This window comes from Microtus pennsylvanicus, chromosome 8 (assembly GCF_037038515.1).
Source record: "Microtus pennsylvanicus isolate mMicPen1 chromosome 8, mMicPen1.hap1, whole genome shotgun sequence".
Classification (NCBI taxonomy): Eukaryota; Metazoa; Chordata; class Mammalia; order Rodentia; family Cricetidae; genus Microtus; species Microtus pennsylvanicus.
Genome location: NC_134586.1, coordinates 55878117 through 55901145, shown reverse-complemented (window position 1 = coordinate 55901145; position 23029 = coordinate 55878117). Strand labels below are relative to the sequence as shown.

Sequence of the window (23029 nt, the reverse complement as noted above, 5' to 3'; positions counted from 1 at the left end):
GCTTGTGTCATGGGAGAAGAGACACATACCAGCCTGGTGGTAGCATTACTGTTTTCCTCTCAAAGGCTGAGTGACCCAAGCTCCCACCCACTTCCTACATCAACCACTCAGCCACCTTACTGTGTGCTCCTCAGACAAGAAACAAAGAGATGCAGAGTAATGAGAACAGACGTTCTCCACAGATGGGCTCAGTTCCTAGGGCCCTGCTGCGGCTGCTCTGCTCAGGCCAAGACCCTCAGAGATGTGGCCTTGGTAAGGCAGGGGCTACACTGGAGAACTTTCACTTTCTGTTTCTTAAAGATAGATTATGGCTGGCAAGATGGCTCAGTGGATAAGTGATGGCCTAAGTCTGATCTCTGAGACCCACAGGGTAGGAAGAGAGAACTGACTCTCCTCCAATTGTCCTCTGACCTCCACACACGTGCCTTAGCAACACAAGTCTCCTCAGGACTGAGAGCTGGTTTCCTCCTACCACCTCTGAGCACTCGGACTCATACTCACACAAACAATAAAATGTAGTTTAAAGAAAAACACAAAAGTTGAAGGCTCCAAGAAGTTGAGCAAGTCCTCTTCACCATTTCTGAACACTACAGGACCTCCCTGCTACCAGCACTGTTGAGTAAACTGAGGAAAACTGTTGAGGGAACATGTGCTGGGGGTGGGGTTGCCTCCCTCAGAAGCTCCCTGACTTGGAGAGGTCTAGACCCTGTCCTGTCCCTACCAATCACCTGCTGTGACTCTGGGCCTATCACTCCCTATAAGCCTTCAGCCCCCTCTGAAGCACAGGTCAGATGGGACCAAAGACACACAAGCTCCTGACTGGAAAAGAGGTAGCTAGAACTGATGGAGCAATGGCCTCCCTAGGAGTGGGGTGTTCAGCCCTGCCCTGCCTAGCCGGATTATAACACTACTCTTATCCCAAAACAGCTGGGTCCACATTGAGAGAGGGCAGGGAGGAAAGAGAAGGGGGGAGGGAGAGACTCAAGCACTGCCTTGAAGGTGGTTGACCTTAAACATCTCACCCAGTCACCCTGTACCTCTTGGAGCCTTCTTCCTCCAGGAAAAAGTTCTGGCTTTTCAACCAAGGGTCACCACAAAAATTAGTTTGGTCCAGCAAGAGAATTTGGGCAAAACAGGGCCTGGGGCCATCCGCAGAGGCAGCCATTAGCATCCTGGCTTCTGCTTTACCACCTGGTCCCTGCATTTCTGCCTTCTGTCTCCCTCCTGGTGGTACAACTCCTTAGGAATCACAAGCTACCTTGGTCAACACGCAACCACAAGCTTCATGCAATGAAGACTCTGGACCTGACCCACTCAGCACTATTCCCCCGCCCCCATAGGACCAGCAGGAACCATTGGTGTGTGTCTAGATCCAAGCTGGGGTCACTGCCCAGGGGATGTGAGGTGTTCCCAGCCTTCCTGCTACAGTGAGTAAAGACACCATAAAAGTTCATAGGAACTGGAGAGCACCATCCAGGAGCATCTTCCTGCACAGGGGACAGATGACAGAGCCACAGTAGGCACTCAAGAATCTGATCAAGTGGGTCTGCTTTGCTTCTTTAGGTAATATACACAGTACCTCCAGTGATGCTCTCACCTGCAGCCAAAGGCAGCATCTCTCCAGCTGGGAAGCAATATTCTACTTCCTTGACAATACATGGGGTTTCCTATCACTATCACTGTAAGAAAACACCATGCTGACAGGAAAGGCAGAGAGGGCTCCCTTTCAAAATGCATCCATGAGGTAAACGTCCATTTAAGGAAGGTCCTCTCTGCCCTTGGAACAAGCAGACACTGCCCCCCCTGTGGTGAAGGGCATGTATGGCGCAGGCTACACTCCACTCTGAAGGGCTCTCTGAACCCAGATCTCAGATCTGTGTGATCCTCTCAGTGTGTCTGGGTGCTCAGGGCAGGAGAGCAGGGCTCGGTGATAGGATGTCCTCTCCTGGCTCACCTCGGAGGTTCTTGACAAAGTCTTCCAGCTTCATCTTGCGCTCAGGCTTGACATTGGGGCTGTACATGTCTGTGTTGAGCAGAATGATGGCGAAGGCCAGGATGAAGATAGTGTCTGGGTTCCGGAACTGCCGTACCACTCCAGGGTTGCAGACACAGTACCGCTGGCTGGGAGGACAGGGAGCTGGTTAGGGATCACCTAAGCCTTGCACGTGAACTGTCTTAACACCAGCCTCTCCCATCCTCATCCCACTGAGATTGCTGACTGCCCAGGAACGACAGCTCCCTGGGATCCAAGTGCTATTGTGGGGATGTAGTTCACCTATGGACAGGCTGGCACAAGAGGGAAATTTTCAAGACCGTGTCCTTCATTCTCTTGCCTGGGATGAGGGCATCTCAGTGAGGGCGACGTTGGCCATCTAGGGCCATGGGGAGGATGCCAGCTTCTCTTCACTATGGCCTCAGTGCCTGCCTGAGACCTCTGCCTCAGGCAGCTGACCCAACACTCTAGTCACGTGTTCTGCCCCACTCATTATCACACCATCCTCCTGCATGAACGACTGAAGACGCCATGAACGGGCAGGGACAGAGCAGACGACAATGCCTGTAAGCAGCATAGCAGCAATTCTGCCTTCTCCAGCCAGGCCCAGCCATTCCTCCCGGGAAGACACCCCGGAGTGGTCCACCTTCCACATCCTCACTCCTCCTCACCCCACTTCCACAGCTGGATACAGTGAATAGGAGCCTGCTATTCCAAGCCTCAAGCATGGAGGCCCCAACATGGCAGGTCTGCCCACTGCCACGAGGGAATGACTATAACTTCACTGTTGTGCCAGGTGCTGGGGTACATGGGTCCCTCAATCCTTCCACCCATCTAAGTGCTACTGACTTCCCCACCACACAGGTGGGGGAAGGGAGGCACAAAGAAGTTAAGTAATCTTTATAAAGTAACATAGCAGGGAAGTGGTAGATTCAGTGAGTAGCCCAGGACACATGGCTTTATAGCTTGTCATGGGTCACCACGAGACACTGTAGGCCTGGGAATGGAAAGCTATCTCCGGAAAGCCAGAGAACTTTGAGAGAGTGATCAAAATGCTAGCAGAGGAAACATTAACCTCTGAGCCTAAGTTTCCTCATCTGAAAAATCAGAATAAGGTCTGTCCTTCCAAGCTACAGCTGCCAGGAACCAGGGGCCCAGTCCAGTGCCTGGGAAAAAGGGAGCCACTAACGCATCGACACCTGTCCTGATGTGTCCCATGAGGGGCATATCCCTCTCCACTAAAGTGGTGTATCCCACTTTACCCCACACAGGGCCTGACCTGAATGCCTCGATGAGCCGCTCCACTTTCTGAGCCTCCCCCTGGACTCGGATGTGTGCCTGGAACTTCCGGAGGGCTTCATCTAGCTCCATGGCAGAGAAGTCCATCTCGTCCACAACACAGCTGGAACAGAGAGGGATGGCCTGTGAGAGCGGCCAGGCCCATGGGGTGGTACATCCAGTTATGTCACATGATGGGGTGTCAAAAACTAAGGATCCTTGGATCTATGGGGACAGACAGACTGCCTCTGGAAAGCCTGCTCCTCAGATCCCCAGGCTTCTGAGGCACCCAGAGACCCCGAAGTTTTAGGAGACGTATGTTCCATGCATGCATGGTGTTCTCCACAGAGGAGCCCAAAGATGTGGCTCTTCTCCAATGGAGAGATCAGCACTGTAGTTCATGTATTCTGTGGGTACACAGGGGATGGACCCTGGAGAGAGAGCCCTCAGGTGCCAGAATAGGCTGTGTGCCCAGGCAGTAGTCTTGCTCTTCTGTGGAGGGCTTGGTGGGAGCCTCTCAAGAGCCACACTGGACACTGAGTCATCCTAGTATGCAGGCAAGGATAGGACAGGAGGGGAGACAGGTACACTCTCAAGTCTCTCTGTGATAAGGCTTGAGCAGAGAGGATGGGGCCTGGGAGGCATTTCCCAGGACGGCCTGGTGTCCGTGTCACCTCTGAAAGCAGCTGAAGCTACAAAGCTAGAGTGGACTGTGGTGGTGTCATCAGCCAGGGACCTGTCTCCACTCCCTGGCCCATCCTGGGGCCCAAGTAGGGCAGCCGGCAGGCAAAATTTGGGCAGTTCAGCTTCTTTCCAGGAGGCAGGCTGGGGGCCTGGCCACTTCCTGAGGCCAGTGCTATTTTCTAATGGGAGGAGAACAATGCAAGGATTTCCTGAGACCAGAAACCCAGTGGGTGGGGGTGGGCAGTGGGGACCGACAGTGCTGTGGCAATAGAGCTGCTTTCCCTGCACCTTCATCTCCATGCTCAGTAGTGCAAGGAAGGGGAAGAAACATGAGGATCATTGCAGAGGTCCGCTGCATGCCCTTGGTTAAAAGGCCCCAGCCTCCACGAAAGCTGGTCACGTCTATGTGCACATGTGTAAGTGCAGAAAGGGTTTCTGCATGAGTATATGTGTGGGTATGTCTGACCCAGGCCCACCCCTCATACCTGGTGTCCTGTGTGGAAAAAGACAGTGTTGGCCAGCACCTCTCTGAGATGGAGGGGCAGGGGCAGTAGTCCTTGCCAAACTGCCTGAGACCACACTGCAGGACACTGCAGAACACCCATGCTCGTAAGCCCGTTTCATTTCTGCTCCCCAGCTGCTGTTGTCCTCTGCAAAGCACATGGCTGAGCACATGGCAGGGATAACTATTTGCATCCTCCCCAATACTGACTTCTCCCTGGGCTCAGTACTTCAGTATTTCTGCCAGTTGTAAAATCTCTCAGTAGTCATAGAAATGGGGGCAGTCCTAGCAGAGAGAGCTAGCAGGCCATCGCACTTAGGACTGCTCTTAGCCCGACCCACCTGTGTACTTCCGAGCAGAGACACAGTAGAGAAATTGTGTGCCCTTCTGCTAGGGGAGACAATAAACCCTGGGCAGCACTACTCACAACCGGAAGCAGCTGGAGGATGGGCCCAGGAGTCCTCCTCTCTGCAGGGTTTCCCACAGCCCAGTGTCATATACTCTAGCTTTCAGGGTTGTTGGAGTGTGGCTGAGTGCTGCCCACCAGGAAAGTGAGATGATGGCTTAGGCAGAGTTGAATGGACTGATCAAAGAGGCCACATAGATGTGGGTTACCTGAAGGTCATGTGTGATGGCAAGAGGCTCTGGGTGGAGTGGGGTGGAGTCTACATTAGGCACAGATGTCAATGTGAACATGGCAGGGTAGGGATGTAAGAAATGGCATGGGATGTTGGATGGGACAAATAAGACTGGGTGGCAGAGGTGGGGTTCAGGCACGCCAAGTCCTCCAACTTCAGATTCACCAACTATAGGCCCAAAATAGTGGAAAAACAAACAAACAAATTTTGTCCACATCTGTCTACAGAGCACTGGCATCATATGGGGGCAATCAGTAGGTGTGAGATACTGAAGTCTGCAGGAAGATGTTTGACAAATGACAAATGGGCATTTTAGGAAGTACCCTGAACATCTCGGGGTTTAGAACCCATCCCAGGAAAGAAAGAGGCAACTCTATATCCCAGCAAACAGCAAGCCTGATGTTGCACATGAGTAGGTGATGTGCATGTGAGGGATTCATCGCTAACAGCAAGTTGTGCATGTGGAAGGGGGCCCTGGCCCCCCAGACTTACTCGAGCACATCACGGTTGAACTGCTTCTGCCGGTTTCCCAGGAACTCACCGATCATCTGGCGGCTGAGGCCCTTGCGCTGCAGCAGAAAGTGGGCCACCCCCACTGGTGTGTCGGGCACGAAGCCGCGCTCAATGAGATACTGGATGCCCTTTTCAGGCTTCCTGGGTGGGATGGACAAGAAGAATGCTTAGTAATGACTGCTCAACCTCTAGAGCACAGGGAGCAGGGGAGGAGGTGGGTCTTTTAATAGGTGTTCCATATCTACCAACTCTGTTTGTTTACTTACTCCATCCCCTGGATCTCCTATGCAGTATGGGTGCTGACTTCAGAGTTCAAAATGACATCTGTCTTGTCTAGTTCCAAACCCCTCACTCAACTACCTAGATCCCAGAAGAGGCTTCTGTGGGTGCTGGAGACACAATTGTCAGAATAACCTATAGATACTTGTGCAAACATGAACTACACCACACAGCAACAGACTCGCTGCCTGCTCTTCCTCATGGAAGCTGCAGACAGGTAACAAGCAGGGATCCTAATGCTTGGCCACCCACCTGCACCAATTCAGAGTCCTGCTCCTACAGCTCAGCAAGTGTGCCACAAACACACGCTCTGTGTCCCTCCCTCTCTCCTCCCTCTCTCCCCCCTCTCTCCCCTCTCCTCTCTGCCCTTTCCTCCTCCTCCTCTCCCTCTCCCTCTCCCTCTCCCTCTCCCTCTCCCTCTCCCTCTCCCTCTCCCTCTCCCTCTCCCTCTCCTCTCTCTCTCTCTCTCTCTCTCTCTCTCTCTCTCTCTCTCTCTCTCTCTGCTGCATGGCCTGCCTAGGTATAAGGACAGCTAAGTCAGAGCTAGGGGTAGGAGGGGTCCCTGAGGGCAAGGAAGCCACAAATCTCAGCTGCAACAGAGCCCCAGCTTGACAGCCAGAGCTCCCAGGTTTTACTAGGCTGGAAAAGCAGCACACAGTTTGCAAAGACAACCACAGCTCTGCCCTGATTGGTCCCCTTTCTAACTTTATTTTGTATGCACACATTCATCCAATCAGGGCCTAGCTGACACCACATCAATCTGGACCTTCCAGGGCTGTACAAACAGGGGACTTAGTGAGAGCGCAATGGACAAGGAGGAAGAGAGAGAAGACTGCCACAGACAGGAAAGGGAGTTGCCTAGAGGAAGCCTCCAGGACCACAGGAAAAGGCTAGTAAGCAGGGGGTACTCATTCCTGCGTCAGCCTCCAGAGAGCTGGGACTACAGCTTCCAGACTTGCTGGATCTACCCCTGCTCCTCCTGCCAATGACCGCTTGATTTACTGAAAAGGACCACTCCTGGATGGCACCCTGAAGTCCTCTGAGAACCCCAAATTTTAAGTCTCTCAGCTGTCACCCAAAGCCTGCTGAGAACACAGGCATGTAGCAGAAACCAAGTCCACTGCAGACCCAGATGGGAAACACTACAAATCTCTTGCCAACCTGTTGCTCCCAAGGGCACCAGCTGGCTCCTGTTGTCCCCGCAAAACTGTCACTCCTACAGCAGGTAGTTTCCTTATTTTCCCTTCTGTGTCTGTACTCCCTGCCCCAGAGGGAAGTGGGCCAAGAATCTAGCTGAAGACAGGAAATGGTCTCTACCTACTGACACTTGACCAGGACCATCCAGGCCCTGGGAAGAAGTACATACTGAGCACCAGGAAGCTTCATGCTGAGCAAACTGCTGCAGAAGCAGAGCCAGAGGCTGGATGTCCACCAGATGCACCACACTGGCCCTTCTTGGGAGGCCAGGGCCACAGGAAGGTGTCTGGGGCAGCACTACAGGGTTAAGTGTGCCCTCCCCATCCCACCAGGGTGTGGTCTCACTAGCTAGGTCATCAGACCATATACAGGCCAGACACAGCAGGTATAGAAAGAGCCTATAGCCTGCCCTGGTTCTAGGGCAGAGCATAGTACATTTGACACCTGTCTGGCTGTGTGTGGGACAATTCAGGGTCCAGGGAAAGGAGTGTCTTCTGATGCAGATAGGCTTCTTCCTGCCCTCAGCCTCTGATTTCCTGTTTGTGTAAATCTGAGCCCTCAGCTTACCTGCAGGGAGGCCCTGTTGTCACAGGATGACATGAATGAGTCTGAAAATAGTTGTACAGGTGACTGACTCTCAGGATATGTGTCCTGCTCTGGAGGGTGGAGCTGTGTGGAACCCCTAGGGCCAGGCTGCGCATCTGGATCAGAGTGGCAACCTTTCCCTCTGTCCGCAGTCACTGAGAACTACTGAGCAGTAAAGTGTGTTCTAGAGTCAGCCCAAGCAGACCCAGCCTGTGCCCACAGTCGGGGAGCCCAGGCACATTCCCTTATCCCAGTGCGCAGAGTCTAGCCTTCTGTCTTCTGGGTACCACTGCCTACTGGCCCTTTGACAGCAGTGTCCTGCAGATGTGCTAAGTCCATGAAGCTGGCCAGTCAGGTCCTGGCACAGCTGGCAATGAAGTAGCCCAAGATGACCTGGTCCATTTCCCACCCAAATGGGTACTCTGCCCCCTGCTTTGGGCACATTCTTACTTTTTTTCCTGCTCCTATAATTATACACAGGTCCATGATATGGGCTCCTACACATGTTCCCCTACCCAGGAAAGTGAGGATGCTCTACAGGGTGCTATGCTATGGCATCTCCCAGGGCATATGCTCTTCAGGAATTAAGATGTCAGACACTGAACCTGCTGCAGACACTGGACTAGTGGCATGGTCAGGGGGCCTGGGAGCCTAAGGGGGGGATAGGTCCTTAAGTGCAGCAGAGAGTGTCTTTTTAAGCAAGGCCTAGGGATACCCTTGAGGTAGAGGCCCTGAAGGGGTTGCTGGCTGAGGGTCACATCTGTCCCAGGTTGGCTGGCAGTGGGGACTGGGGAAAGGAAAAAGGAAGGATAGACAGATAGTAGACAAGTGGGCTTAGAGGCCTACATGCTTGGAACAGGATGCTTAAGAGTTAGTTTCTGTGTTCTAGAACTGGCTGGTCTGAGGGGACAAGAGCACCATACTAGCCAAGCTAGGGGCATTGGGACCTGGTCTCTGCTGGTGTGTATGTGTGTGTATGTGTGTGTATTTGTATGTCTGTGCAAGCTTGTGTGTAATGGACAGGGGTACAGGTAAAAGGGAAGACTCATAATCCTAGACAACTACGGCTTGTGACCCAAGCCCAGGGTAGGAAGGGCTGACCCTATCTGGATGTCATAGAAGTCATGGTACCTGTGGCTGAGAAGCAGGGATTAGGAGCTGCAAGCCACTGTGAGGGGTGGATGGACAATGGGGACAGGTTGTGATAAGGGGTAGCTCCAGGGCTGAGTGAGAGCCTTTAAGAGGCTTTTTGCAGGAGTCACTACCTTACACTGGCCTGCATGCAGGAGGACAGTCATTTTGCTGGATATGCATGCTATGGAGCCCCTGCTATGGACAACCTGCAGTCCTTCCCCCACTGTGAGTGAGGCAATTCCTGCCCTATGCAGACATGGTGGCCGCTAGTCGGGCTTCCCTACAGGAAAGAAGCCAAGGGCCTGCTTTGATCTTTAAACTGTAAGTAGAGGGGCACGCTACAGTCTTCTTCAGCTACCTGCCATAGGCCAACCAAGTTCCCACCCTCCAAAACAATGTTTTCTCATTGGTGTGTGAGGCAGGTAGGGATCTATCTGACTGTGGAGACAGATAACAGGAAGTCTGGGCTTAAATCTTAGTCTACTGGCTGGAGACCCTGGGGCAAATTACTTTACCTCTCAGGGGCCTTTGCAACCTAGGGATGACTGGGTCATCTGGCAGGAATGAAGCAGGAAGTTCAAGCTGGAATCTTCCATCAAGCCCCTGGGAACTATGCAGACTATATGGAGGAAACAGGCCAGGCCTGAGCAGGGCCAACCAGAGGGACACCAGAGCAACCTGGACAAAATGTGTCAGCTTTATGGTCGCAGAGACTGGGGCATTCTAAGGTGCTATGTGGGGAGTCAGGAGGGTTCCTGGTGGAGGAAACCACTTCCTTTAAAGACAACAAAATCAGAGGCCAGAAGAGGCAAGTCACTGAGCTCCAGGATGCCCAGTAAGACAATGCCAGGTCTTTCAGTACTCTGTTGCCTGAGGAAGCCCCCAAACCTCCCTGAGCCACCACCCGGGTGCTGCAAAGGAAAGTCAGCTTCCTAGAGTACATACTGCGAGGACCTAGCATCAGAAAGTGTTGGCTTCTGCTTCTATGCCTCACCCACTTCATCGTCAGGACCTAGAGGTCTTTCTCAACAGGCAGGAGGTTGGCAGTGAGTCCACTCACAGTTCCACCCTGCTGTCTACTTCCGGGTTTGGCATGCCTGCCTCCTCTAAGTCTGGCTAAGCCAGCTTTCCTGACATCAGGTTGATTCAGACTTAAGCATGACTGGGAGTCCACACTTGTTGTAGGCACTTCCCTCCAGTCTCTCATTGTCATTCCACTACAAGCTCTGTGGCACAAGCAGCTATGGATGCTCTGAGTGAAAACAAGAACGAGACTGTGAAGGGACCTTACAGAGCATAATGTTCATCTGCCCCTCCCACAGCCAGCTGCACAAGGCCAAGAAGAGCCCCCAAGGCCTCTTCAGTGGTAGGAGGTCTGACTGCAAAGGCTGAGCTGAGCATGATGACAGCAGCCACCCATAGTACCTCCTGGGATGGCAGCTGTAGGCCAGGCCTTCGCCCCTTTGTCTTAAATCCTGTCCAAGTTCTGGGAGCAGGGACACACACCCATTTTTTTTCAAGTGTGCCAAACGAGGCTCTGAGACCCAGGGATACACTCCAGGTCTTGGGGTAGATCAGTGGTATAGTTGATCCCCTTCTGTCTGGGATTTTGGATTCCTGCCTTCTCTGAGAGCTGCCTACCAGATGTGCAGCTGGGGCCTGGACAGGGGCCTGAGGACATCTGGAGGTGGCACAGCCTCATGAGTGAGGCCCCTACCACTCGCCTTACTGTCCCAGCTCTCCTGTTTCATTTTCTTTTTCTAGCTCTCTCACTGTGGATCACCATGCAGCTCTCTGCAGACTCCTAAGAGGGATCCTCTGGACATACAGGTATCACTTGCTAGACAGTATTGTAGAAGGCCTCTGCGTCCTGGAGGGAACTCAGGTATGCAAGTAAAGGCAGGGCCTGGAGGAATGGCAGTAGTAAGAGCAGGAGACCAGAGTCCTGGGTAGTAGGAGAGGAGACAAGCAGGGGGCAGAGCCTGGGAGTGAAATCAGACGGGAATGAAAGTTGGGTTTTAAAAGTGGGAACCTGGCATGGTACTGGGACTGCTGAGTAAAGGCCTGGCTCCGAACACAAAGGCCCTAGGGCAAAGTAGTTATACTCCAGCCCAGGCCAGAATGCTCAGGCTCTCAGATCTGTCCCTGGAGGGGCCCTGGGGTTCTGTGAACTAAACCTTGAGCTGCCAGCCAATTCTGAGTCCTAGAGCTCTTCCTCACATCTATGGAAGGAAGAGCTTTAGAAATGGACTGGCAAAGAGGTCTGGCTTATCTGGCAAACTTAAAGCAACATGACTTCTCTCAGAATTTCCAATGTTCCCTGGCATCATGATTGGAGTGAAGGAGGAAACTGAGGCTAGGTGCTTGTTAGGGGCTGAGCTGAGAACCAGCCAGGGCCTTGGTGTCTGTTTCACGTGGAACCTTGCTGGTTCCTGCCAGTGGCTACCAGCTAGATCTCCCAGAACCAGAATTGTTGCAGGCTGCCCCTTTGGGATCTAGGCTGGCCTGGCGTGTTTCACAGTATGCACCTACCTTGGTCTCTAGTAACCACATGGCTAGTGCCCCTGGAGAGCCAAGTTAATTTTCATTAGTTTTAATTATGAATGACCCTAGGTTGGGTCTTCCAGTCCCGTCTCTGGCCGTGTTAAGGGGACATTTCTCCAAATTCACTTCCAATATGGAGATGGCTCTAGTGTCCACTGAAGGACCTCAATGAGTTGATTCTAAAATTCACAAGGAACAACTATCTGTGAAAGATGTGACAACGGCGAGGTCCTTGTCTTAATACCTAGACACATGAGGGGCTGGGGAGATAGCATTAACACACATGTATGCATGGGCACACACATGTATCAGCACCTGCTCACTCATGAAAACATACACGCACAGCAGATGTATGGAGTGTAAAAGTTGGCGTTTGGTTCAGTGGTAAGCACTTGTCTAGCCTTTTCAAGGCCCTGGGTTCAGTCCCCAGCAGGGCAAAATAATTAGAATAGAAAACAAAACATAAAAAGAAAAAGCAATTTCAAACACAGAGGTACTGGTGGCTGCACCCAGTGAAATTAAACATGTCCATCAGATCAGAGCAGTGCAGCTAAAGCCAATTAGATACTTCTCGGGGTCCTTTAATTGTGTTCAAATTATATCTGCAAATAAAAACTCTAAGAAAAAGACAAGAAAGAAAAGGAGCCAGCGGGGGACATACTTCTAATTCTGAGAGTCATCCTTAAGAAGGCCCCATGATGACATATCCTCAAAAGTAACAAACATTGAACCTCAGGAGGCTCAGGCAGGAGGGTCATAAAGTCAAGGCCTGCTGGGGCTGTACAGTGAGTTCCGGGCCAGCCTGGGCAATTTTGCGATATCTTGTCTCAAAATATGAGGGAAGTACTTGCCACTGGTCCTAAACTCAAGACCTAGAACTAGGGGGAAAAGAGTGACCATGAAGAAATGGGCAAATAACCTCAACGGTTATTTGAATGAGGTGAAACAGAAAAGAGCAGGCAGGTGTTGCCTTTAAAGTAAGCAGAAAATACAAATGACAATGATATAATCTATACTCTGCCCGGAGGAAGCAGGGCAACACAGAATGTTGTGGGTGGGGAGCAAGCACTGTCAGATCAAGGGTGGGAAACAGGTATTGCCCCCTTTAAACACGAACTTGGTAGCTCTGATGCCAAAGAAAATCCCTACCCAGGAGCCTACAAATCCATCCTGAGAAGGTGTCATCCTGAGAAGGTGTGGGGGACAGTCCATACACAGTGTCATGTTTCCAGAGTCATGAAGAGGCTGAAGCAGCAAGCCAAATGACCTTCAGAGGACCATGCTGGGGTGCACCCCATGTGGCACACAGGAAACAAGGTCCATCATCACCAACAAGCAAGACCTTCAACAGCCTACATACCACACCCTCCCTAGCAGGTCCCTCTGTTGTCACAGTCCATCTGCAAGGCTATGGATGCTCAAAATCAGGCCATCCTAGTCTTGAAGGAGCAGCAGGGAGCAGAGAGGTGTGGCTCAGATGTGGCTGACCCCCACTGTGCCCCACTACCCTCCTGTGGCCCTTCTGGGAAACTCCTAGGGTGTATGCTTGTAACCAGCAGGCAGGCTAGTCACATGCTTTTCAGGTCCACAGCCCCCAGGGAAACCACACCAGGCTGGAGTCTGATGACCCCAAATCCCAGAGTCCCCAGGGAAGGAAATGTGAAATCTCAGGTTAAACAAGAGTTGCCAAGGTCCCCTCCGAGGGTGTGCTCAGCCCTCCCCACTTCCCATGCTATTTTTGACCCTGCTAAGAATAGTTTACTTTAAATATCCACCTCTTACCATGGCTTCGCTCTCAGGAAGGCCCAGCCGCACTTTCCCTGAGCCCCTTGTTCTGTCAGCGGCAGCCTACAGATAGAAACCTGCCACTGGCTTGTTCAAGATCTTTGTACTTCATATTGTCCCTGAACCTTCTATGGGGACACATGGGTGGGAATGATGGGTAGGGATTTACCACAAAACAGTCCCCACTCTGCTGTCTAGCCCAGGAACATCTGCCACCTCCACAATGGTCTTTGGAAGGAGCTGGGTCTCCTGAGATTCAAAGCTGCTCTAACTATAAACATGGCATAGCATCCTGCCTTGACCTTATTATAAAGACTGCCTGAGACTCCAGCCTCAGTGGGGAGGTGGGCAGAGGCTCACAGCAGGAAGGAAGGTCAATTCGCCTCTTGCCTTATCCTGCCTAGGCCTAGGGTTGTGACTGCCAAGGCCATGTGAGTCTATCCACCATGCATGAAGGGGAAACTCACTTGTTGAAGAGATTCAGGCCAATTCGGTAATGCCTCTTACGGATGACATCATTGCTGAAAGCTGGTGAGTCCCAGCTGTTGCGGGTCTCCTTGTGGTATGTCTGCTTGCTGAGTGTCTGCTCTCGCAGGCTGTCCCGTGATGAGGACTCAGAGCTGCAGTTTATGGTATCGTTGGAGTTGGATGTGCTGTTGATGCTATCATTGTCCCCATCTGAGTAGTCAGACTCAGATTTGCTCTGCCGGTTGGCTGAACCATTGATGGCCAGGTGGCCCTCAAGAGGTCTGGGGGGCCGAGGCCGCAACTCAGGCTCCTCCCGGGGGAGGCCTTTGGGGGGACCACCGTGGGGGCCATGCTTGGGGCTGCCTTGCTGTCCACCGAGGCTGCGCTCATAGGCGCTCTGCCTCTTGAGTGAGCTTCGATCTGAGCGGTCGCTGAGTTCCACTGAGCTGTCACTGGGTGGCTCAATGGTAAGCAAGGGAAGGTGCTCCACCCGCAGCCTTGGCTCTGGCCGCTCCAGTGATGGTGTGCTTCGGCAGCTCGTGTCTGTGTCAGCCTTGTCCTCCTTGTGGGCCAAGGCCCAGTAGTCCTGGGCTGTACCCCCAGCCCTTAGCCGCAGGTCCGACTCTGTGCTGGAAGGCCGATCCCCGGCCTGTGAGAGCGGCAGAGGCGGTGACAGCTCTTCCTCATCAATGTAGAGGGTGACATCGCTATATGAGGCTGTCATCTCATCCAATTTGTGGTGGTCCATGCCATGAAGGCCTGGCTTGGGCTCAGCGTCCCGGGCCCGTGCTGTGTCTGGGGCTGGTACCGCCTCACTGTGTAGGCTGCGGCAATTGAGGGCATCATCGATAGACTCAGCCAGGGACTTCACCTGCCGGGAGAATGCATCCTCCAGTTCTGTGATGGCATCTGCAAAGTCACTGGAGGGTGCTGGAGACTTGAGGGCTGGGTCGCTAAGGTCTCCACATTCTGATGGCACCAGGGCACCCAGCTGGGAGCCATCATTGGTCACAGAGACCTGCTTGCCCTCAAAGTAGGAGCTGTGCACCTTCTCGGGGCCTTCAAAGGAGAACTGCATCCTCATGTTGGACAGCACAATGCGGCGTGACATGCGGTTCTCTGACATGGAGCTACGCAGGCGCTCAAAGTTCTTGTTCATTTGGTACTGGCGAAACGCCGTCTGGATGGTGCGGGCTGCATGGCGGGTCACAAGGCGTCCCCCATACTTGCGTTCTAGCATTTCCACCTGGTGGGGTAAGGAGAGGAGAATGTGGGCCCTGTGTGATGACACAGAGACAGGTATCTACCCTTTTTATGCTCTGTAGCGATGTAACCTGGGATGGTCTCACCACGGGGTGGTTGGAGGTTTTCAGTGTCAGGGTAAAGGCAGTAACACACATGTGCTGAGAATCTCAATACCTCTGGCCATTGAAGCTATGGGCCCTGCAGGTTTTCTAAAAATCTATCTACAGATGTGACCCCAGAGCTGGGGAATCTGAGGCACGAACAGGTCAGAACCTAGTCAGAGGGTGTGGCTTGACCTCAGCTCTGCCTCTCTTCAGCTTGGACAAGCCTTGGAACCACGAAGTCCTCCATTTCCTTAACTGTGACATGGGGCGGTAGTAGGACCCACTTTCTAGTACTCTGGTAAGCTCCCAGTGATGAAAGGCAGGTGCCCGGCACAGGCCAGGGGCAGATGGATGAAGAGCTCAGCCCCATTCCCAGGTGGCAGATGCAGTCGTGATGCAGATGCAGGTCTCTGTGCTCCTTGCTATACAGATGGCTGAGCTGAGACCTAGGTAAGACTTGGCAAGGCTGGCTCTCCTTTTATCCTATAGCTCCATGAGCTCTGATGGGCATGGTTGTGAGTTGTGAGGGGCGCTGGGCAAGTTCTCAGGCACCTCAGCTCAATATCTGTCAAGAATGACCCAAGATGTCCTGAAGTCTCAGGCCTTACAGTCTACCTAGGCTGAGGGCTAATCCTGAGTCTGGATCCTGGGTGAGTATGAAACACAGTTAGCTATAGCCTGGTCTGCAGGAATCAGCAATCTGTCTCTGGCTGCTGGGGCTGGGCTCTGTCTCTGTGGGAATGAGGAAAGGATTCAGGTTCTCAGGACGAGGTAAAATCCTGATTGCACCTGTCTGGCACTATGAGCCAGCACCTCATCCATCATGCATGGCATTACAAAAGGACACACGAGGTCCCTCTCTACCCCGGGTTAGGTTAGAAAGATGCATAGTCTGATACAGAACACCAGAGACAGCAAAGCCAGGGTTGTGGCCCAAGTCTAGGAGAGGCCCCTCTGCACACCATCTCAGGGCTACCAGGAAGCAGCTCTAGGAACAGCCAGGAGACTGGGGAGTTCTTTCACTGCCGTCCAGAGATGGCTGCACTGCTACACCAACAAGCAAAACTACTATATTTGGCTGAGTGGGCAAAAAGCTCAGGGTCAGGAAGGAAGCCCCCCTTCCTTCCTTCAATCCCCTGCCTAAGAAGGCTTCCACCTGGAATCCCTGCCAAAGGCTTCAGAGATACCAGAGTCACCAAAGCCTACTCCAGGGCCTTCCTTGATGCCCTGGACTTTGGAGACTAGGGTCCATTCTGCTGTCTGTATTGAGTTGAATGATGGCTCACTAGAAGGGCAGAAATGGGCTCTAGGATGAGTCAGCAGGAAGACCCCTCTGCCCTCCCCTAAGCAGACACTGGTTGTCCCAACCCTATGCTTCTCAGTCCTGAACTCACCATGGCTATCCTGCCTTCTGGTCTGGAAGTGACATGAGGCCCCATCTATAGTACTTCTGGGACCCAGAGGAGGGAAAAGCAACTAACACTTGCTACCTATGGGATGCCACACCCTCATATAGTTCTTACCATACTGAGAGACTAGGACCTACGCTAGCCCTGATCTCAGATGACATGAGGAAAGCTAGTAGCCAGGCTTCACAGCCAGTGGCAGGAAGGCTTTCCCCGGGGCCAGGGCTCACCCTGGTATGTTTACCCGGATCCAGAGGAACTGCCTTCCACAAGGCACACCTGCCACCACCCAGAGACTTGAGGCCATTCCCTGATCCCCATGCAGGCCTCCTGCTCTTAGGGACGGGAAAGAAAGCATGGAGGGTTGGATTAAGGAGAACGCATCTGACTCTTATCACTAAGATGGAATCCCACCTTCCCCTCACAATTCTCATGTAATCTACCCTACTCCTGCTCCAGGAAGTTCAGGCAGCATGGAACACTATGTGGCTACTCATGCTGACTCCTCTTGCCTCTGTGCCAACTCTTCTCTGCCACCTTTTCTATCTTTCACATACACCAAGGTCATTCTTGTACCAAAGCCTTGGCAATACTGTTAGCTCTTTTTCAAATGCCCAGTTTTCAACCACCATCATCTGATACAGAGTCCCTCTACTTCTTCCTCCAGAATTATGACCTCCAGGGTCTGGGTCACTTCCTGCAGTGAAAATGTCTGATGACTTGCTTGTCCATCCACTGTCCAGGAATGTCACTCAGGTGCAGCATCCTCATCTTGCAGGCTGTCCCTTATCCTATTATCTGGCACCAGGGGAAATTCAGCTATGGATGGAATGAAGGTGAACAGCTGCATATTTGTGGCATGTAATCATTCCTACAGGCCATCTCAACCTTGCCCAATTCTATTTCATGGTCCTGTTCAGATGACTTTTACAACAAACTCTTCAGGGATCACTCTGGATCTCTGCAGAGCTGAGAAACTCAGTAGAGGCTGTTCTGCCTGCTGCTGACCTGGCAAAGGAATCAAGGTCCACGGCTATGGGGGAACTGCTACGAGGCCCCTTGTGAGTCTCGACTAACAAGGAGGATAAAGCATGTGAGCAGAGGAAGGTAGAGCTATCCTATGTCACAAATCATCACCCCAGGGCTGAGAGGTCAAGACTGAGAGGTATCTGCCGAGGGAGAAGATGTCCTCAGGAAGATGAGATGGCATAAGCCTAGACCCCTGTTCCTGGCTAGCAGATATGGGTGAGAGGGAGATAACACCTGTGGGCTGTGGGAAGGGGTCCTGGTGTCAGCCCACGACTGAGGGACTGCCTGGGAGACATGGAGTTTGCCCAAAGCACAAGGCCCAGAGCTATGGAATGCCAGCCAGACGTTCTGTTTGTCTCTACACATCCATGAAGCTCAGAGAGCTCCTGAAACATGGCATTGCTCAGAGACACAGTCAAACAGTGGACATTCATTCCCACACCAGCCTGTTCTCTGCTGAACAACTGTACCATGAGGATCTGCTCTACACATAGCAAACCCCAAAAGTGGGCCAGGCCACCTGACCTTGGGTTTGAGGTCTGAGGAAGAGCTACAGTATTCAATGTAGACTTTCTCTAGAGACTGTAGAGACACAGTCTCTAGATAGGATAAGTAATCCCCCTCCCTGAGGCCTCAGGCCTTTCTTGGGACCTAAGAACCTCCACAGCCACCTTGGCAACCTGTGCTCTAGTGGTGCTGGGCCATGACACTCAGGTGCCCAACATAGGCCAGATTCTAGCAGTGAGGGATATGGAAACCTACAGAGGCAACATTTGAAGAAGATACTGTAAGTCCCCAGAAATACTATAAGTCCCCAGAAAGGATGCCAGTGCCCCTGGCCATCAGTGTAAATCCCTTCCCATGTTTCAGCAGAGCTGGGCTGGAAAAGGCTCTAGAAGTGAAGGCAGGGCTCCCCTCATCCTCAGATGGGCACCATGGTTGGTATCTGGAATCCATCACTAAGAGCATCTGGCAACTGAGGCCTTGTGTCACTTGGGAGGTCATGGACAGCGGGAAGAGACTCCTGCCACCTACCTGCTTATCTTGCAGATCTGAAGAGAGCTCATAGCTCTCAGACAGTGACCGAGAGCGCTTGATGGCCTCCTCCTCAGCCTGCTTGCGCAGGACAGAGGTCGAGTGCTGAAGCCGGGGCCTCCGTGTGCGCTGTTGTGGTCCTGGCCCTGAGTACAGCCCATAGGCACCCACTGATGTGTGCTCGTAGTGTTCCGGGCTCAGGCTGGAACCAGGTACCAAAGGACCCTGGTGGTAGGCTGAGGGGCTGTCCAGCGATGTGCCAGTCTCACTACTGGGGGCCTCACCTTCAACACTGCAGAGGAGAGAGAAGAGAGACACATGCTAAACAGAAAAGCAGAACCTGGTGAGTGGGAGAAGGAAGAGTGCTCCCAGGTAGCCAGGGACTCTGCAGAGCCCTCTGCTCTGCATCTTCCTGGAGCTTCTGAACAACTTCCATATTCTAACATCTGGTATACTGTACTGATGGGGCCGGCTTCCCAACTAAGTATCAGCCCTCCAATGACAGAGGTTTTGACCAACTGTGGTACTAATGGTGCCTAGCACTTTTAACAGAGCCTGGACTGTGCTAAGTACTCATTGTGTTTTCAAAAAATAAGGTCACTACCTCTCCTGCCACCTAAATTAAATGCTGGATTGATTTTGTACCCCTATATCCCTAAGACTATATTTGGAGCCAGAATCTTTTTAAATTTTTTTCTTTATTTTATATGTATAAGTGTTTTGTCTGCATGGATGTATGTGCCTGTGCTTGCAGAGGTCAGAAGAATGTCTATCTCCTGGAACTAGAGTTACAGATGGTTGTGAGATACCATGTCAGTGCTGGGAACTGAACCCAGGTCCTCTGCAAAAGCAAGAGTTTTTGACAGCTAAGCCATCTCTAGCTCCTTGTAGATAGGATCATTAAAACGAAAGACATTAGGGTAGATCCTAGTATAACTGAACTGGTATCCTTCTAAGAAGGGGAATGCAGGCTACAGCATATATGTAGAAGACGGTGTGAACACTCGAGGAGAAGGTGGCATACCAAGGAGAGAGGCTCAGGAGAAGACAGCCAGGCCACACCTCCATTGCAGACTGGCAGCCTCCAGAGCCTACAGATACTGAAGGCCTGTGGCTAAGATCCACCTCTGCCATTTGTCATGGCAGACTCAGAAGCAAACCCGATGTTACTCAAGTGTTTTACATTTTAATATTCCCTGTGAAGAGGAAGCGCGGTGACGAGTGTGAGTCCCGTGTAAACACTGTCCCGGGTACCAAAGGCTGGAAGCGGGTCCCCTTCCATCTCACTGCCTTTTGCTCCACAGAGTACCTTCATGCCAAGCAGGAGCAAGGCCAACTAGTGGGGACAGAGGGACTGGCTGCTGACTCATCCCAGCCCTGGACCTGGAACATTCTATTCTGTACAGACACTCATTCCCTCTGCAGTTGCTTTTCAGGGAGGGATGGGGAGAAAAAGGAGACACTGATTTGAAGAGTTTCTAATACAAGTCCTCATCCTTTGCCAGGCTCCCTGTCCCTGTGAGACCAGACACCCGGGCACTAGCAGGAACTTAAAAGGCCTGTGATCCCTGGGGCAGGGTGGAGGGTCTCCAGAATGGACACAGAGAAAAAAGAACAAGGGCCCCACCCAGACTTCAGTCCTTTCCAAAATGTCCCCTATTCAGACCAATGAGGAATGTCCTGCACTAAGCAGCCTGGCAGACAGGCTGCCCTGCTCAGTTCTACTAGAGTCCTGTTGTTTGTTCTCCAGGGGGTCCCCAGGTTGGGACCTGTGGAAGGGAGCCTGAAGCAGGGAGGGCCAAAGCTGCCTGCCCTTGGACTCTGACCACTCTGCACCAGGGTCAGAAGCAAATCTCAGCACCTGCCTCTGGCCTATGGCTTAGCAGCTGCCTCTGTCCTTCAGGAACAGGCAATGGAACCTCCCAACATGCCCCAGTGGCTAAGGTATGACAGTCATTCTTTGAGAAGGACCTACCTGGAGGAGGAATTGGAAGACACAGCCAGAGCTTTGGCTGGCTCTATCTATAGTTTTCCTTTTAGTAATATTAGCAACTTAGTCCAAGAAACACCACCCTTCAAGGCTCTCAGGGTACCACAGAGCCACCTGACCCACTGTTGTCCCTGGACCCCCACCAGTGTCCTTTGGACCCAGTGTTTGCTGAAACTTGAACAGCACACTTTTCATTAAACGCTCAGAACTTCAACCAACCATTATGAGAGAGAAGGAATAAGTACCATTAGAATTAGGCCACCCAGAGTACAGAAGAGCAGCCTCCACTGGGAAAGCCCACCCAGGCTCTCTGGCACCAAAGCGGTTCCCACTTCACTCAGGTGGGTCAGCACACACATAGACACATGCCCCTCAACTTAATGCATGTTCTGGTCAAGGGTCTGGCTCTGTGTATAATGAGCTGGAGGAAATATAGCCTGTACCTTTTGTAGGGGATTTCAAACAGCCCTGAATCAGAAGGTGGAGAAGACAGCAGTCACCACCATCCCTGGAGCAGAGCCTGAAGCTCCTCAGTGGTCGCCAGGCTGCACCAGAAAGAACCACAGGGAGTTCAGGCAGAGAAGAATGGGCTAGGCCAGGCCTGCCTCATGGTGCTGTTACTGACCCTCAAAGTCTAGGCTGGAGGAGCAGTGGCTAGAAGGATTCAGTCTTTTCTTGTCTGGCCTGAGAACAGCTTCAAGGGCAGGGCATTCATTGCTGCTGGCCATGGGGAAAGAGCAGGGCCTAGGCTGCCTGCAAGCCTGGGAGATCCAGCCTACACAGTAGGTCTCAGCTTAGGGCAGGGGCACTAGGACAGAGATTTATCCCAGCTGGCTTTGCCTCCATGGATGAGACATCAAAGTAGTGTCTGCACTGAGGAGGGTAACTTTTGGGATGGGACTAGGGATGAAAGAGGTCAGGAGTGCGCTGGAGCTGTGTTACTGCTCTGGGCAGTTCTGGGCCAATAGGTTTCCAGAATATGCGGGGAGAGAAGGCCAGGTCTCTCCAGAGCTTCCCCTATGAGAAGGGGAGGGGTAAGGCCAACACAGCCTCACTCGGTTGGGGTCATTTGTCAAGTCTCTACGTGCGGAGCTGTGTGGTGGGGCAGGCTTTCTACAGTCCAGAAAAACACCCAGGACCGGAGAGATAACTCAGCAGGTAAAGGTGCTTGCTACCAAAGCTGACAGCCTGAGTATGATCCCCAGGACCCATATAGTGGAAGGAGAACCTACTTTCTCCTCTGATCGCCATACACATGCTGTGGTACACACACACACACACACACACACACACACACACACACACACACACACCACATCCAAAGCCACACAGTGTCAGACACCAACAGAGACTTTCCTTTATTTGGAGTGTTTCTGATTCTAGAAGAGCAAAGACAACCCTTCTAAGCAGAAAAACCCATGCTGCCAAGCCAGTGAGCAAAGACACTCTCAGGCCCATTGCTAGGGCAGGCATGAGCAGGGTTGTACCATTCTACTCTGATAGACACCTGGACATCCGGGGAGGGACCCAGGATGACTTTTCTCTGTGGCATCCCCCTAGAGCTTCTTTATGAAGTTGATTCCACTCCACTACGTGTTCTTTGAGGGGAGGTGCAAGAACTGTCCCTTACTGCAAAATAGCCACAGAGGCTCACGGGGTCCAGAAATAAAGAAGTTTGCACTGAGATTCTTCTACTGTGCAGTATGTTTGTGGGAGAGCCAATACACCAACTTACAATATTTCTACTTAGGATATACATCTTAGGACATCCACGCTATAAATGGAGGTGTATTCTATATGTTAGTCTCTATCCAGGACTCTGGGGTGACAACAGCTACACCCAGGCCCTACATTCTGACCTGGCACCTCCTCCAGCCTCCTGAGCCCTGGTTCTATGTTTCACCTTCACTCCATCCCAGGTGTAGCTCTCTGGGGGAAGTTTCTCCCTAAATACAGGTCTGTTGGAACAGGATTGAACACCCCAGAGAACGTACATCTTCAATGACACCCTTAACCTACCTATGTCTCTTCCAGACTCCTAGACTACAGGCAGATCAAGGAATGGGACGAGACATACATTCCACATCCAACAGTCCCTAACTATTCAGTTCCTAAAATGTTCCATGGCAGTTAGGTGGTTGCTGCCTGTTACAAGTCTCAGATCTTCCTGGTTCAACAATTCTTCTAGGCACATGCTAAGCCAAGAACACCAACACACAAAGAAATAAATACAAGGACTTTCACAGCGCTGTGGTCTCTAAGCATGCAATATTAGAAATAAATCTAGATGCCCACCTAAAAGGGACTGACTGCAATTATTTTCATGTCCACACAAGGGAAGCAACGTCAAGATGCAGAAGATCTGACCTGACAGCTGTGAATGGGAAGAGACCTGGAGATGTTTCGGTGACTATAAGATTGATGTGAGCTGATGCCGTCACACAGCTGAGGAGGCCCGGCAGCGCTGTGCTCCACAGAAAGCCAGGAGCAAAAATAGCCCTAGTGCAGCTGTCAGATCACAGCAGAGGCCTCTGCATCCTGGAGCTAGGCTAGAGGTGGCAGACCTTTTCATCTTCCCCTCGCCAACCCCTGCAGACATTGCTAATCTATCCCTGACTCC

The 23029-nt window shown here is 52.1% G+C and overlaps 1 protein-coding gene across 19 annotated transcripts in view; it reads right to left on the bottom strand.

The window, feature by feature from the left end:
- Iqsec1 (IQ motif and Sec7 domain ArfGEF 1) overlaps window positions 1-23029 on the bottom strand; it is a 327627-nt gene that overhangs the window by 13620 nt on the left and 290978 nt on the right. For all 19 annotated transcript variants that reach the window (XM_075983491.1, XM_075983498.1, XM_075983499.1 and 16 more), the window contains 5 exons: window positions 18420-18711; window positions 13600-14846; window positions 5588-5749; window positions 3273-3395; window positions 1955-2121 (listed from right to left, as the gene is read on the bottom strand). In XM_075983491.1, the coding sequence (XP_075839606.1) occupies window positions 1955-2121; window positions 3273-3395; window positions 5588-5749; window positions 13600-14846; window positions 18420-18711 (1991 nt within the window). The remainder of the gene's footprint in view (window positions 1-1954; window positions 2122-3272; window positions 3396-5587; window positions 5750-13599; window positions 14847-18419; window positions 18712-23029) is intronic.